Below are 18,179 nucleotides of genomic sequence, written 5' to 3'. Positions count from 1 at the left end.
TTTTTTTTTTTTATTTATTTACTTTTTTTTTATTCTTGTTGTCTAGCTGTCCCAGCAAAGTTTTTATGAATAATTCACGTCCGCCTTGGCGCAGAGCCGCAGGTACAGCACACAGTAACGGATGAAACGTTGGCGGGGCTCACTCTGCAACGCGCGCGCGCCTAGCTCGGCTCTGCTCTTTTTTTTGCGTGCGCTGCTTGTGTGATACACCGAAGAGAGTGAGACGACAGAGAGTATATAAAGCGCTTAGTAGGACGTTTTTCCGAATATGAAGTTGCCTGGCAGAGTCGGGTCATCCGTCGAGAAGAATTGCTTCCAAAGTTTCTCGAACTTTTCGCGCGTCACCTCGTCGCCCTGCGATACAAGAATATACAATATATAGTACATACTTCGTTTTAGTATACGAGGTAATCGAGTGATATTCGCGTTTATACAAGCACTACGTTTACGAGAGAGATGGGAAATTCGTAACTTACGACTTCGAGTTTCTTGAATGCCTCTCGCGACTCGCTCTCGACGACGCCGTAGGTCGTGCATACTTGGCTGAATTCCGTCTCGTCGATTGATCCATCACCTGCGAGCGCAGAAACACACAAGAGGATATTGGTCAGATTAGTCGAATTTATAAAACAAAAAAAAATGTACACGCTTAGCCGAAGAAAGTACGAAATATCGTATATTTGCGGCCCTTTGCAGCGCAACTTATCTTATACGTGCTAGTCGTAAATCAGCATTAACGTGTACGATAGCATAAGTCGCTACATGAATCAATTTGAAAATACAAAAGATTGTCTTTAGCCGGGCTTGCAGCTCTAGAGATCTCGCGTGCTTTCCACGGTAATAATTTCAAGTATCATAATACTTGATTTAGCTTATTGAAACCACGATAAAACTATATTTAAATTCGAAAAAACGATCGCTACGGTTGAATTAATTCACACATTACCAGAGACATCTTCGACGTCGAAGACAAGATCCATGTAAGTCCGCTGCCACTCGAGTGGGTTCTCCGGGTTCTTGGCGAATTCATCCCACATCGAGTACCATTCCTCGCGGCTGATCTGCGGAGGAAAAAAAAAAAAGTCAGCAATGAATGCGTCGTTAAATTGTTTCAATATGGTTTTTAATTCTCCTTCCTCGTAAAGAGAATACAATGCAAACGACATAAAAAAAAAAGAAAAAATATGACGAAGGCACGAAAATCTGAGGCATCGTTTTATTGCCTCGAGATACCGAAGCGTCGTGGTTTTTTTTCGCATTTCCCAGAAATGACCCTTGAACCGGATTATATTTTTTGACGTTATTTATATACGCCTACTTTCTTCTAGGAGTGGTGGTGGTCGACCAACGTGTCATATATATTATAGGCTGAGCAACGAAGTTTACCGATACGCGCGACACGATGCCGCATTGCGATACACCACTAGCTCCGTGTCGTTTTCCTCGCGCGTATGTGTGTACGTAGAGAGACACGAGCTCGCATGCACGGACAGAACAGACGCGCGCATCCAGTAAATTGTTTTTAAGCCCGTGGAGAGTACACGGCCGCTCGCGAGAACGACATTTTTTCGCCCTGTGCGCGGGAAATGGAAATTTACGAGACAACAGCGTGATAAAGACGTTAGTGTCTTTCCAAACTTTTCGCGCGCGCAAAAGATATTTTCTTTATTTTTTTTTTCGTACTCCGCTCTCAAAAAGTTGTAATAATGTATCCGAGTACTCCTCGCTTGCCCTTCGAAAAGTTGAGTTCGGGATAACTATTTCTTTCTCGTTTGGCTACTGCTCGCACCGAGTGATGCCACGATTTTCGATCGTTATCGAATATCTTTGCCATTAAAATGTTAACTCGCAAATTTGCTGCTCGGTGGCGATCGTATTGGTTTTTTTTTCAAGCAAATATATAGCGATAGAAACGTTAAATAGAAACGATAGTCAGAGAGAAAGTCGAGAATATACTGGCATTGTTTAATTAGCTCGGTGATATAGCTGCAGGCGATATCATTCATTCATATCCCCGTACGCGCACTCGAACGTCGTCGACGTCTCTCTTTATACATACAGTAGTTATATATTTGAGCACGAGAGAAAGAGAGAGAGAACAAACTTTATTACATTATGTACTTTCGGTCCATTTAATTCATTCAAGTTTCGTCGCTATCGGAAATCTATGCCATTATCTGTATCGCTGCTTATATTATACCACGCATTATATAGACGCGGATAGTGACGCTATCGCGCAGATGCAATTGTTTTAACCGTGTATAAACAACGAGACCTCGACTGCGCGCGGTACAATAATTATCCGAGATATATAGCGCAATGCCACGACTATACAATGATGCGAATTAAAAAGGAGAGGAGAGGAAAAAACACAGAGAGTGAGAAAAAAAAAGTAAAGAGAGAAGCAAGAAATCTCCCGATAACAATATCACCTGTCCATCATTGTCAGCGTCGGCTCGTTTTTGCAGTCCGTCCCAGACTTTGTTCATGGTGTCCTTTGTTTGTTGAAATCGCGGATGACTGGCGTTCCATCCTCGAGCCTCGCAGATTTTCTGCAGTGGCGGGGCAGCGTAGTGTTGGTGGTCGGTGCCAGAGAAAGAAAAAGAAAAGACAATTAATTAGCTCTCGGTGTACAAAGCCACGTAACAATGACAACAACGACGACGACGATCGTCGATCATCATCTTTGATTATTATTATGTCGTAATATGTATTGTGAACATGTATTGCTCCATACCTGCACTGCAAGATCGAAATCCTTAATGTCGATCGAGCCGCTCTGATTGACATCTGCAATTTGAAAATTATCTTAGTTGCTTATGCGATTGTTCGCGATGTGTGAGTGCTCGATGTGCGAGATATGGAATATATGAATCATAATGGACTTCATTATCGTCGCTAATTAGGATAATTGCAATCGTTTCGCGTGATATTTTTGCTTTTTGGAGTGTTAGCTACACGTAGGCATTGAAAACAGTTGATTCGCCGCATGAAGATGATGCTTGAAGGCCTATTCATTTCCGAGCTTTTCTGCAAACACGCAGCTATCGAGCTGCTGCTGCACACATACATAACACACATACACATACCACTCAAAGGCCATAAAGCAACACAACAATAAAGAATCAGAGCTCGGCAGCAGCTTCAGTTTTTCTCTCTCTTTCTCTGTGCAGTCGAAAGAGCCTCAATTTAAAAGCTTTAACTTCTGCCTAGTTCACCTACATGTATACATAGAGATATAAGCCGGGACCAGTGCATCGTTGAGCTTTATTACTATCCAGTTTTTAGCTTGTGCTGCGCAGCACATCGCCAGAGCCAGAGATAGAAAGAGAGATGTCTGTGTCGAGAGCACGTGGTCTTCTCTCTACCTCTCTCTTCCTTGCTACGAGTCAAAAGAAACGATAAAAATTGAAAAAGTCGCCCGCCAGCACCGCCGCCGTTGCTGCTGCTGCTGTGCAAGCTCGAGAGTTTTTTCTGCTCACGCCACACTCGTAAATCTCGGGAGCGAAAGATGCCGGGAAAAGCAGGAGAGCCGAGCCGAGCCGAGTCTTAGTGCTTCGCTGTATAGGAGAGAGCACGTGCTTCGTGTGCACTAAGAGGTACGAGAGCAGCAGCGGCGGTGACGGGGGGACCTATATCGCTGCACGGCCCTGCGCACAAATACGCCAACACACAAACGCACAAACACACACCAACCACTCTGGAGTATCCCCAAGCCATTACCGAGGGCTCCTTTATGTCCATATATCTGTATATATTGTACGCAAGCTGCAAACGACAACGTTGAGTCCGCACGAGGTGCAGCAGCAGCAGCGGTAGTAGCCTCTGTTAAGATGCATAATACATAGACGTCCGCGACGAGTCTCGTTAATGTTGTAACCTGTATAGCGCGTATAACTCGAAAGTGAGTGTGCCTGTGTATGACGTATGCACTTTGTAGCTGCTACCGCGTATACATGCGGACATACACGCGCACAGAGACGTACACAAACACGCGCGTAAATATACACAGGCGCAATAACTCGTCCCTCGGCGATGAGATTAATTATTCTCATGGTGAATATGTTGATTTCCGAGTCGCTGATTCGCTGCCTCAACGCGACAAATTGACCCCCACACACACACACACACACACACACACACACGCACGCACACACATACATACAAACACACGAATGTGCTTTACTATATATACTGGCAGTATACAGGTATATGAGCGTAATTATTTCGTGTATACCGCTTTTAATGCGTAGCGCGAGTGCCTTTATCAGCCCGCGCGCATTACATTATACATATACCTGCACACGCATAATTTCTTTCGGCAATGGAAAAGTTTAGGGTTTATATATAGACACGATGCGCACAGGGCCACGATGCGAACGTAAAGTTTTTGCCCTTTGTATATATAACAAAATCTTGATTTAAATCTCAACCGTAAACTTGGCTCGCTCGCGACTCGACTCTGTTAAAAACTTTGTGCGAGCCGGACTCGTGCGCTTCATTGTTGTGACGGACAGATATTACTCTTGCTCGCTCGCGTCGACACTAATTACGAATGCGAGTCTGCGATCCCGCGTATTATATAATAACACAAAGCCCCTCCGAAAAACAGCACTATAGTGTATATTACAATATTACACTACTACTAGGCGTGCTCAGCCTACACACCTGCTGGTGCGCATAAAAATGAAAAATCGACGGATTAAAACGATCTCTTATTCTCCCTCTCTTTCTCTCTATTAAATATCCCGAGGCGCTGCAACGACGACGACGAAAGTTTCTTTATACGGCGAGCGCGCACGGCAATAACGGATGTCCCGCGCGTTTTATAGCGATCTCCAACGACATAACGATCACTTTGATGTATTTATTTTCACTGTGTAAGGCGCTTGCTTAATAACGCGCGCGCTGCACATGCAGCAGCAGGCCCCCCCGCCGCTACACTACTACTGGCCGTGTGCAGTGTGCAGCAGCAGCAGCAGCATCGATACGAGCTCGACGCACACAACCTTGATCGAGGGATATTAATAATATATAGTTGTACGTACGCACACGCTGCGCTCCATACACGACCTTTATGTCGCGCATGTATTATATGTATGCGTACCTGTGTGAGCGATCGCGCGTAGCCGTATAAACTATTATAAAGCTCCGGCGCGAGACTATATTGTGTCCGAGCGCATATATTAAAGCTCGCGCGACGAGCTTTTATGTAGCGCGTACGATCGTGACGACGACGACACGAGCCGAGCGCAAAGCGAAGACCCTCAAACGAGAAGCGTTTGCAGCTACCTGTACGTGAGTTACCTTATGATATAGCTTGAGATACGTATATACCATGTATGACATAGAGAAGAAAAGTCTCGACTGGATATAACTTTTGTGCGTAATATATTTAATCGAATTGTTTTTTTTTTGTGCTCTTTTCAGTAACATTTTTTTTTCTACTTTCCAATTGTACGGGGGTGAATTTACACGAAAATAATTTGACGCGCGGATATAAATCATACGCGGAAGCACAGGCAAAAATCTAACGGTCCGACGTACGCCCCACTGAATGGAAGATTTCCTCGAGATTGCCTTTAGTCATAGTCGCTCTTTTCGCGCGGCTCAAAGAAAGTACATTTATCAACTTATTCGCTGGTGCGAGATTTCATTGATTCTTGTAATATTAATTGAAGCTGAGCGATGCTTTCTCGACGTTATCACAATTTGACGTGTTCACATAGAGCGATATCGATCGATGTGCGCAAGCGCGCGACACGAGAAAAAAAGATGAAAAAATTAAAAAAAAAAAAAAAGAAGGAAATCAATTTTTCACCTCGCTTTGACATTGAATATAGGTCGGGCTAAATATTAAAGAATTTGCATAAGCGACGAGAAAAAATGTAAAGAGCTTCAACGCGCTGGTAATACGCACGCACACGCGAAACGTGTAAATGCTCCGTACAGTCGCGTATACGCGTGCGTATCGCGTGTCAAACAAATGATTTGCACAAAATTTTTTCGTTAACAAAAATACAGGGTTTTTCATATCATCGCGTGTCATTCGATATTTTACGCCGAAGGTGGAAGTATTTTTTTTTTAATTCTCTCTCGCGCGAAAGCTGTGTGTATCTAAATTGAATGGTGAAAAAAAGAGCTCGCCTACATACATATACTCAGCCGAAGCGACGAGTCACGCGAAGTATGGAGCTATTTTCTCGTTTTACAACTTGATACGATGGGAAATAAATTTTTTCAATGGTCAAAAAGAAAAGAATCCTCGAGTTGAAAGAATCCTGAATCGGGATCGAGCGAACGATATAAAACGGTGAAATATGAATACGGCTTGCTGCTGGCTTATTCAAGCTCGATGCTAATATCATCCGAAGAAATAAAGGAGTCGTCTACTCTACTTTCTCCTCCTGCTACCTATGGCTAATATCCATGATAAATCGTAATTTTACAGTCGGCTCGCTCGAACAAAAAAAATATCCTAGAAGCGGCATCTGGAAAAATAAATCTTATGTCTTAGCCTTTTAAACCTAATTATTGGAAAACGCACAAATCATACGCTAATGCAGCATCTGTGTATAGAGACGCGGTGGTGGAGGCGGCAGCGGCGGCACACATGGCACACATCCTTTGCGTTATATGGACGGAGGCATCGTATTAAACGCGCGTGATCGAAGGTTGCGCGGAACGAGCGAGCTAGCCACGTTATATGTAGTTGCACACTATGCACACAAACACACACACACACTCGTACGTATAAACGATATCGCGTCTATATGAATATGACACACGTGCGCGCGCATCGACTCTCTTTCTCTCTCTCTCTCTCTGAGGGCCAAAGAGAGAAAGAAGGAGAGAAAGAGTGAGAGGCGCGAGTTATGTTTAGAGTGTATGTGTGTGTGTGTGTGTGTACGTACTATGTAGAGCGCAGTGTGTCAAAGGGAAGAAAAGGTGACGATGCGGGAGTTAATGAGAAGTATCCAGCCGTGATGTAGCTTTTTTCCTCGCTCTCTCTCTTTTTTTTTATTAGAGTACACGCCGGACGTTTCATATATTGGAGCCGTGTGTCACGCGTGCGACCGGCCTTGCACTTGCTCTATTATATATTACAAAGCACGAAGATGCCTCGTACACAGGTTGCATTGTCTATTCGGTTCTTTCCTCCAAATCGAACGTTACTTTTTTGACGTTCGATAATTTCATTATGAAAATCATTTTTCCGTTTATTAATGTGCCCCACGACGACGATAAATTAATCTTCGTTGAAGCGATCTGCGATATAAGCTAATTCGAAGTTCATTAATGTTTCCTACACGTATTTCTCTGCGAGTTATCGCCTTCGTCAATTTCGAGACCTCTATTTTTCTCGAGTGGATTATTTATTATGTACGAACGAGATCTACTCCACACCGAGAGTATAAAAAGTGGTATGCGCGCCGAAGTGTAACCGACTCCAAGTATTAATCCACTTGCGAGATTCGCGCGAATTTCGTCCGTATATCGGTTCGTTTTATATACGTAACACCGAGCGTGAATATAAAACTAGCCCCGAGTTAGTCAAGGTATAAAGATTAATCATCGGGTGCGAATGCGCGGTGCGTTTACCTATATATAGGTAAAGTCGCTATTCGTATACGCTTATACGAATCGAGGTGATTTTTTTTGTACGTCCGTTGAAATTCAATACTTTCTCTCTCTCTCTTTTAGGAAAAGCGACGCATTTAAGAAATATATATTTCTCGAACAATACAAATCGTCTTCTTTTCTCCAGCTCAACTTTGCAACAGTAACAGCAGCAGCAGTAGCGTTGGGGGTGGCGACTCACACATATACTGGCCTATAAACAACATTTTTAACCTTCCGGTTCATCGAGTCCTTTTATCCGCATTGCCATTTCCACGTTTCGAGCTATTTCGAGAACAGGGTGTGTGTGTATGCGCGCGTTTTTCGTCATTTTTATCCCTCAGCCGCCGCCGCCGCCGTTGCCGCCGCTCGCGCGTCACGTGGCCTTTCTTGCTTCGCTTCCTTTACTTACTCCCCCCGGAGCTATAGTTCAGCGGGACGCTTTTCTTTTCCGCTCGTCTACTCTCCGCCTCAAAACTGTATGCAAATTAATTTCGAAGCTCCATAAGACTCATCGTGCGGCTTTATTCTCGTCTTTCTTTATCTTTATCTCTTCTTACCTGCCGCTTTTTTATGGCCTCGGCACAGACGACGACTATGACGACGACGACGAGGCGACTGTGCCGCATCGTCTCTTTTCAGCGATCTTTATATGTTCCCCGAGAGCTACCTCGATAAAAACGTCTAGAAACAAAGCCCTAAGCCTGCTCGATGGAACAGTCGTTTTCCACTTCATCCAAAAAGTCCTTGAATCCTTTTCTTACTCTTTTTTTTTGCTTCTACCTTTATTATTCTAAAGAAGTCCCGTCTTTGGGGTCGGTGTCCGTTAACGTGACTTTTTTGTACCTCAAAAGTATCATGGGACACGAGGAGGCTCTGCAGGTCTATTAAGAAAAGTCAATGATACTTACCGAAAAATGTGTTGAACACGAAGAGCAGCTTCTTTTTGCGGAATTCCGACAGAGGCATGATTTCTTCGGTTGTTTGTCTATAACAATCAAGAAACGAAACATTTTAATAATCAATCTTAACTAAAACATGTGCTTAAGTTTAAAAATAATTGTAAAATAAAAAGGTCTTGACTTTCATCGTGACGCTGATGATTCGTCTTGTCACGGCGTTGAATATATAAATCATATGATCCATAGAACGTATTTATCCTAACGATTTGCGCGCGCGTCGCGAGAGTACACATGTATTGATTTTTCGAATTAGATGTCAGCTGCCGCGCGCGGACGAAGAATACACGCAGGAAAATAAAAGCAAGTGAACCAGGCGAGCGCGACTTTTACAAGCTAGCTCTCGCAATTCGTCGGGCAATTCCCTCGATACCAAATAACCCGCTGAAAATCCCAAGGAAAAAAAATTGATCCCTCGCGTCTGTTCGCCCCCAAAAAGTGCCGAAAGATATTCGAGCGGCGATAAAGAGACAAAAGAAAAAAAAAGGAGGAAAGAAGCCCCAAAGCTTTGAATGGGATTTCCATATAATATCCACGTGAAACAAGTCCTCGAGGCTATGTGGGCCACGGAGTTTTGTAGTACCGTGTCACCCTATCGTGTACCACACCGCTCATCGAATCAGATGATCGGAAAATCACCCTGTAAAAAAAAAGGAAGTTCATCGTCGACGACAACTACCATCGAGTCCTTTATCGTCGGCAGCAGCGGTAGCGAGCTAGAATCGGCTCGAGCTTCTCTACGATCCTGCGGCTTGACGTCCCCGGAGGGACACGATCTATACGCGCGGTATGTTATACAGTTGTCAAAATTGCGATCTCGAGCCCATACCTGCGCTGCGCGACACGTAGCATTACACATGTATCGTAAAGCCCAAAAATGGTCGAGCTTAATGAGCTCGTGGTTTTTGATTGGTTGTCTCTCTTATTCCTCGATTTTCGACCTCTTCCTCTCGCCAGCGATATATACATTTGCGTATACGTGCAGTTGTCCGTGTGAAAGCTCATCCGTTCGGCCGCGTATTTGCGAAGCAAGACCTCACGAATCGTAACTTTCCACCATATAGGATTACGAAAAAGAGACACAGTCAGAGAGAGAGAGAGAGATTCGAAATGCCAAAGCTCCGCGTGTTCTCTCTGAGCCTCGCGCGATACGCACATAGCAGGGATTAGTCCTTACGCGCGAGCTCGCTTAAAAAAAAAAAAGAGTAAACCCCAAAATTCAGAGTTGTCCAAGCTCGACACATACATCGTACGCCACAGCAATTTTCGGGTCAATTTGACTTGCAACGATAACTTTTCGCGTGTTTTATTAGCCTCGCGCTGTACGTGCATGACGCGCAGTCATTTTATACGTATGTATACGTGTGTGTGTGTGTGTGTGTGTGTGTGTGTGTGTGTGTGTCGCGTGGTGAGCTGCACTTTTGCACCGCGTCGAAAACGAGGAGACAACTTTGCATTTATCGCTGATTTTGTTTGACGTTATTCCAACGACGACGACGACGACGAGAAGCACTATAGACGCCTCTTTGCTTTCGATTTGAACTTAATGCGTCATGATTTTCCAATTTTTAGCTTCGAGAGTTATTTTAGCCGGATAGCGAGAGAACGGAAAAGTTTTCGTGTAACTCCTCCCGCAAATCTTTTAATAATATTCCAACGAAAAAAAAACCAACTCAAAATCTCATAGACCAAATGTTTCAATAAAGATCCAACTTTGAAATTTTAGTTTTCTCCCTCTCTCTATCGTGTAACGGATTCGACAAAGTTTCGCCAAGACGCTTGCGGGTCTAAATGGCGGGCATTGAAGTGAAATCTCGAGCACCCTTCGTTGCGGGAGCTAAACGCAGCTTGATCGATAATAATCAGTATATATCATCTTTCTAAAGAACATCGCAGTTGAGCTCCTTGTGCGTTGAGAGCAGCTTTTTTTCCTCCCTCCCTCTCTCGCTTTCTCTCCAACTCTTGAGTCTTTAGCTCACCCTTATCAGATTGAAAGTCGTAAAGGACTCGGGCTCGAGAGTAGTGCCGTACAACGCGTGTGCAGCGGTAAATATTTCTATAATTGAGCAAACACATCTCTCTCTGCGCACGAGCTGCTAGAGAGCGAAATATGCAAATGTCTCATCCGTAGGCAGCGAGATTCCGAGCTACAGATAATAACAGACGGGCGCTTAAAGATCGACGCGCACGATATATATTTACGCATTTTGCCTTTCTCTTTGAAAGCTCCACGAGAAGCTGCGCGAGTAGGTACTTGCCACTTTTTTTTTCATTGCAATGCGCGGAGAGAGACAGAAAGAAAGAGAGAAAGTACTTTTGCTAAAGTTCGTACTCAAAACCCGTCGAAATCTGCGTCATCGTTATTTTTATGACCAAGCACAAAAGTTTGATGACGAGGACAAGATTGTTTCATTTCCATTTCGCGACCTTCGAGCTGTGCAAAGGTATATAGGAGGAAGACGGGAGAAAAAAATATAATTTACTCGCAGACTCTCGAATGTAGCTTTTTTGCGACTCTTTTATAATACGGCTGTAATTCAAAGATGATTTTCTTACACGATCCAGGGTTGCGAGGATGATTTCTCGAATATTGGATTTCATTCGGACGGCGAAGCCCTTGACGAAAGATGATATCTCAATAACAATCGCCGTTTATTAGAGCTTGTAAAAAAAGGTCTGACAATATCTCAAATTGAACTTTTTCTTGCCTTCCTATTCGAGGTAATACGATAAAATTCATTGGTTTTGTGTATAGTTTTTAATTAATTTTCCTGATACTCTCCAGACTTTCGCGCGAGAATAAAGTAAAGAGAGAAAGGGAGAGAACAGCGTCTAAGGGAAAAACCTTAACACCTTTATCCGCGTATTATGAAGCCATGGTTTGCGATCATACGATAAAAAAACGAGCAAAACGAGCTCTCGGCGGCGCTTATATACATATAAAACGTAGCCACACGCGCGGGCGCGCGCGCGCCCAGTCCGTTGTAAAAATAAAGCTCTTCGCTCGTCGCATCACTTGCCAAAGTGGCGCGCGACTAAGGGAGAAATTCTAAAACTCTTCAACAAACTCGTAATCTCCGAATAAAGCTCTTCTCAAGGTATTTTTCTATACACGTGAGAGCGCGGCTGCGGGCTTGTATACAGCCGCGCGCGCGCGTATCGCGCTTGGATGACCATCGCGCGAAAATTAAAAAAGAAAGCTGTAGTATACCTTTTGACGCTTATATAATAAAGTAGCACAAAGGACCGAGCGATGAGTGCCGCGAGAAAAAAAAGTGTATGGTATACAAGGAACTGCTGTGCTTGTCGGACGAAATTTATTTTTCGAATCAAGAGGTAAATTTCTATTTTTGTTCCCGAAAAAAGTAGTGTTCAAGATTGTTGCAAATATATATGGCTGCAGCATATTTTTAATGCATGAATAATTTCGTTTGCAGTATCGAATCTTTAACCAACGTTTCTTAACCTCAAAGTCATCGTATGTATCGTTTTTAATGTGATTGCGCGAATGTGATTTTACACCACTAGATGGCGAGTATCTTCATCAGTAAATCTGCAAGGGGCAAAGTAAAAGTAATTTTATAAGACGTTGAACCCAAAATGGTGTTTGATTGCACTCGGACATTTTTTTTATATGTAATTGATTAAATTTCATTTAATTTTTAAAATAAAAAATAAGCTCATTGGTCAAAACCTTTTTGAAAAACTGAAAATGATTCTGAGTGTTTCTAGTGAGTCTCAGGCGATAAATGACGTGGCAATTTTCAAGACGTTTGTGACACCATTCTATATGGGTTCTTACAGTGTGTTAGAGTGTAAATCTAGTTCTTACAACCGTTCATAACATTCAACTTTTGAATCAATACTGCAACTATTCAGGGAAAAACAATACCTTCACGAGTTCCAGTTAGTCATAGAATTAGTATCACTAATTAATATTTTGGATGGTCAATTATTCTTATAACTTTTGTATAGTTATCATAAAAATCTATTGTTTAAAAAATCATTGTTATTAACAAAAAATCTAGAATAATATCAAAGTCACTTTTGCATAAATGTTCATATATTGACTTCTCACATCGGTTGGTGTATCATTACACAGAGAACCTCGAAAAAACAGTAAATACTTGATACTAATTAATGGGTGACCTTACTTAAACCCTAGAAAAAAAATAGTATGGATCGCCGTTAATTTGGCTATACTTACTGACTGAGTGCCAGAGGAAAATAAGTTTTTTCGGAATTGATTCATTAGAAGTAAAATTCATTAGAAATTCATTAGAAATTCATTAGATGGTAAATGTTTATGCTGCAGTTGATTTACATCATTGAAAGAGTGAGGTTTGCTTTTATGATTGTTTCGACTATCTTTCGTCAGACTTTTTTAAATCTCTGTGGACAAGCCGTGTACGATCAAAGCCTTTGGGTGTAAAATCATTTGTAAGTTGATCGTTCATAAACTCACACGTAATTCAATAAAACCGTATTATTTCAGAATTGACGCCACTAGGTACGAGTATCCGATACAAGTGAGGAAATAATTCATAATCCTTTACAATAGAAGCAACGTGCTTTGCAATCTTACAGCTGCTAAACACTGTAAATATTTTTTTCGTAAAAATATTGATATTGTGCCAGTATTGACTCTGCACTATAGGCTTAGGTTAAATGAAAATATATATCAACGATTTTAACAAAGACTAACAAATTTCTGTGTTAATACTATTTTTTTCTTAAATAGCATCAATAAAGTATGTTAAGATATTTTTATAATGGTAATAAGACGAACGAAGACATTTTTTCCTTGAATAGGAAGCTTTTTAGATAAATAAAAGTTATAGTAATACCTTTCTTGGCCAGTATTATCAAGAACTTCATTTTTAGCTAATATCAACTTTGAACCGGAATCATTACTGGAATTACTACTCGAATCACTGCTTGAATCACTGCTTAACTCACGCATACGTTTCAGTGCGCGACATTTTTTTACGTTATAGTAACTTTTACGAGGCCACATTTTATCGGTTTCTTCTGCTAATAAATATTAACATACACAACTGTAAATATGTATAACCTATCTGTAACTTTTAGACGCGCTTCGTGCCCTGTTTTTTTAGTTGCTATTTCGACCATACTTGTCGCTATGAACAACTCAGGTTGTTAGAATCGTGATGATTCAACCCGATGTATAGAAAAATCATGTCTGAGTCGCTCTCATCACTCCGTAATTGGGTCTGTATCAACAATTCAGATTTTCCAAATAGATACGTCCCCAATACTGGTCTTTGTTAAGCAAAGTTTGGAACTTCTTCTATGGATCAGTGGTGATCAGTGTAGGGCCTCGAAGCTATTACAATTGTACGAGGAACTCCACATGGCTGGCGTGAGCCAATAAAACTACTAAATACTAAATACTAAATATGAAGCTTTCCAATTAAAATAATTGCAAATGACTTATTTCTGATTTTTGATGTTGCATTCTTGGACATATTTGGACACATGAATGGTAAGGATAAGTTGGTGGTGGAAGTCGAAGCTCGATTGACTCGGACCTCTCTTGCATGAGATAAGGTCTGAAGTGCATTGCCCATTGCTCCAAGTACTTCAATCGAGTCTCGTAAAGATGGTAGAGTCGGTCATATGTACAATTTTTCCGTTCGATTGAAATACAACCTCGGGCAGTAGTAGCAGTAGCAGCAGAAGCGGCTATATAGCTTCCGTTCGTTGATTGAACGCTTCGATCTGCGCCAATTTTTTCAACTTTTAAAATGTTGAAATTATTTTTTCTGCTCTTTTTTCGAGCTTTTTCCCCATTCTTTGTTTCGTATCGATGAACAGTATCAATTGACTCGATTATTTTATAGATTTTTCAAAACGAAGGTACATTGGCTGGGTACTATTTTTCGGCCAAATGAAAAAAGAAATTATTTTTTTCATCAAATCCCTGAATTTTTTTCATCAAACAGACGAAGAATCGCTTCAATAAATATAAAGCAGCGAGCACGTTAAAATATCTAAGAAAACAATTTCGCAATTTACGACGAATGTTAAAACAATTGCTTTATAAGCTCTTGTAAAAATAGCCTGGCCATAAAATTCACGAGTTGTAAGGCCGAGCGCAAGTAGCGGCGGCAACTTTATGTATCTGCGAAAGCTCAAACGCGCAGGTACCATAAGACGTAAAGCAACGAGTAGCATTTAATCTCAAGGGCCTAAAACACGGGAGGAACTGACAAATAACTATGTATGTATAGCATAGCCGGGGCACAAGTGTGCTGTTTGAGCTTTCTCTCTCTCTCTCTCTCGCCCGAGCGCGTGTCGGCGGCAGCGATTTCGTAAAGTGTGGATGAGAGCTAGGAGCTTGAGTCATTACGACGGAGAGCGCGCAGGTAAAAAAAACCTTTTATTTTTTTCCGCCACTCTTCCTGGCGGAACCAAGAGTATAATGCGCCGACACTAGCCCCCTCGAAAATGAGAGACAATATAACGTCGGACGTACACGTACACATTCGTTCCACGAACGATGAAAGGAAAGAATCGGGGCGAAAGATGTGTAACAAAAAAGAGGCCGAATCTCGTGAGCGATTTCCCCATGATTATTGACCTCGTGAAAAGTCGACGAGTGATAAATCTTTTATATCGCAGTGGACTTGATTTTCCTCTCGCCTTCGATTAGCATTTGTTTTCATCATATATATATCGACGAACTATAACGGGGCAACAAGGGTCGGTCAGAGAAAAACACGAAGAGCCATAAAAGTGAAAAAATAGAAGAAGGAAAAAAATGTATGTTAAGCAGCGGGGGGATGAGTGTGTACGTGTGTGTGGGCGGGAGGATTACCAGTAGAAAATACGAGTCACCAGAGCACAATAAAAGCCTCTGCTCGAGCGCTGTACGTGTTATACCAGAACAAGCTTGCGCACGGAAGTCCAGCACAGACCTCGGGCATTGGTACACGGCGTCGTCATTCCTCGCCATACGTATTATATATCCGAAACATACTCTAGAGGGAGATGCTGCTGCTGAGCGATTTTATCGCGCTGCTGCGAAAAAAGCTGCAGACGCGTACAGCTCTGTTCTGTTCTCTCTCTCTCTCTCTCTCTCTCTCTCCCTGCAGCTGCTGGCCTGTCAAGGCGATTTTTCTCTTCAGAGATTCTCCATGCGCACCCGATGCCAGTCGCTTGTGCGCTTGATCAAAAGGATGAATCGCTCGATTTCTCAATACCCAATTATGACCAGCAAGAAGCGGAATATCGCTATAAGGCTTTTTTTCCCCACGGGCGCGCGATTTAGTATAAAAAAAGGTACAGATACAGATCCGCAGAGGAGGGAGTGAATTACTTCCATCCTGGAAATTCGCAGCTTGATATAAGCTCGCTCGAGCGAGCGTACGTACGTCAGAGGCAGACACGTATAATACGTTGGAAAAAGTTGACTCGGCGATGTATTGTCGGCCGTGCGTATACAGTAGTTGTATATTTTCTAGGTACATCGTAAGACGCGAATCTCGTCATAAGTAAACGGATGGCGGGCGTGCGAATCGAACGTCAAATAATTAAACCGTCTCCCTACAAATATACTTTCACGCGCGCGTAGCTTCGCGTCATCGGAGCTACGGTATAGTTGCATTAGAAAAAATATATTTCTCGAGCTTGCCTCGAGTTTGTGTACATTTGCGTTGGTACGCGCGACGATAGCAAAGTAAGCTCGTCTTTGCTTGCGTAATTTCATTCTCCATCTCTGGGAGAGAGAGACATATTCGGTGACTGCACGCGCAGAGGCACATCGTGTTATGCACACACGCTTGTATGTATGCGAATTGCGGCAGTAGCAGCAGTGCGTAAATCGAGCCTGCAGCAGCTTCCCGGAGCTGACGCGTCGACTAATGTCTCTGTACACATACGGCATGTACAGCTAGAGAGCTTGAAAATGTGAGGCTGCCGGTAATCACCTCGCGTTGCGTCGTTATATAACTCGCAGGCTTGCAATCGATTATCTATATATAAATGTTTAATTGACCTTCGCCTAGACTGCGGCATATCGCGCGCGAGCGATGTATAGCACGTAAGAGTGTCTCTGAATTGTGATCGTTGTTTCCCGCCATCCAGCAGCCCCCTCCCTCGTTCTCGACTATTGTTTATATGTGAGCCAATAACAGAACTGTTTATAAGTATATTTTCATGAAATAAAATGTGAAATTTTAATAAATTTACAATGCGTTTCTCTCGGTAGAATGCATATAAAATTCGAAATGTGTCAGGCCCAGTAGTAATGGTTGGATTAGGTCAGGCGAGAAGTATTTAGGGGCAAGTACTAGAGCTCTTCTGACTTTACCTCATGAAAGGGGGATCTGAACCGTCGTGAACCTTCATACTCGCTGATTGCCACGCGTGCGATTCACGCGGCGCCGATGCATCGATATGGTCTATGCCATGAGGACTTCTAGCGATCTGATCACCACAGAAATTCACGTGCTTACAGCGCATGCGTAATAACACACATGTTTGCTCACGCACATCCGAAACCAACCAAACTAACCAAAATGATAACAATAGTACTTCCTTCGTATTTTGACTGCGAGTTTGAGTAGCACTCTACTTGCTTGGACTGTCACTGAACTAGATAAGACAATGTTAACCCTTTAACGCCTGAAATGACCATTTTTGAACAAAATTTATAGCGATGCATTACACCGACTAGAAATTGTTTAAATAAATTTTCAGACATCATTTCTCACGTAAAATTTAATGTACTTTTCGAATACGGGGTCAGAATTTTCAAAAATTTATTAAATAAAAAGTTATAAACAATTTTGTAAAAAAAACATGAAACTTCTAGAAAAAAATCTCGTTTAACTCAAATTTCAACACGGAAAAAAGGTTCGCTCGTGTGTCTCACGCATGTAAATTTGGTCAATGGCTTTTATACTTTATTGTAAAACAGTTATAATTACGAAATTCAAAATGGCGATCATAAATTCGACTCCCGAAGACCTGTATGTCATAAAATGATTTCGACAATTTGTAACTCGATAACCATCAACTTAACGAGAAAAAGTTGTTGAATAAAAAGTGTTTAGAATTGATTAAAGAACGTGCCTGATTTTTTTCAGAGTTATTGGAGCCATTTTTGGATTTCTGGATAACACCAGGCGTGTTCTTTGATCAATTCTAAACCCTTATTGTTCTATAACCTTTTCTGGTAAAGTTGATGGTTATCAAGTTAAAAATTATTGAACGTTCTCAGCCGAAATCAAAAATCAAAAATGAAACCTATCGTCTTACTTAAAAAATAATAATATTTTTACAAATTCAAACAAAGATATTCTTATAAATTAAGACAAGCGTTTTGTAGATGAAAGTGAGTAATGAGTACTGTTATGTTACAGTAAATATACATGAAGAAATATTTCTCTCTTGCGAGTATGTATTTTGCTTCCTCATAGAGGAAGCTTTGTGATGGGCTCCATTTCGGCTTTTTTATAGAGTAATCGTAGGGTATATTTAATGATATTTCTATATACTAGATCGAATTTCTGACACATGTTGGTATGTATGTGTGTGTGTGTGTGTGTGTGTGTGTGTGTGTGTGTGTGTGTG

At 41.9% G+C, this 18,179-nt stretch overlaps 1 protein-coding gene across 1 annotated transcript in view; it reads right to left on the bottom strand.

Moving 5' to 3' along the window:
• Positions 1-18,179, bottom strand: part of LOC106657727 (calexcitin-2) — a 48,852-nt gene continuing 30,673 nt past the window's right edge. Inside the window, exons 2-7 of the mRNA XM_014379387.2 lie at positions 8,532-8,608; positions 2,738-2,790; positions 2,433-2,552; positions 947-1,061; positions 477-574; positions 1-354 (exon numbers count right to left, since the gene is read on the bottom strand). Coding sequence (XP_014234873.1) covers positions 247-354; positions 477-574; positions 947-1,061; positions 2,433-2,552; positions 2,738-2,790; positions 8,532-8,589 — 552 coding nt within the window. The 5' untranslated portion in view covers positions 8,590-8,608 and the 3' untranslated portion in view covers positions 1-246. The remainder of the gene's footprint in view (positions 355-476; positions 575-946; positions 1,062-2,432; positions 2,553-2,737; positions 2,791-8,531; positions 8,609-18,179) is intronic.

This window comes from Trichogramma pretiosum, unplaced genomic scaffold (genome assembly GCF_000599845.2).
Source record: "Trichogramma pretiosum strain Unisexual culture from Peru unplaced genomic scaffold, Tpre_2.0 scaffold79, whole genome shotgun sequence".
Taxonomy (NCBI): domain Eukaryota; kingdom Metazoa; phylum Arthropoda; class Insecta; order Hymenoptera; family Trichogrammatidae; genus Trichogramma; species Trichogramma pretiosum.
This window is presented reverse-complemented; position numbering and strand designations above follow the sequence as displayed.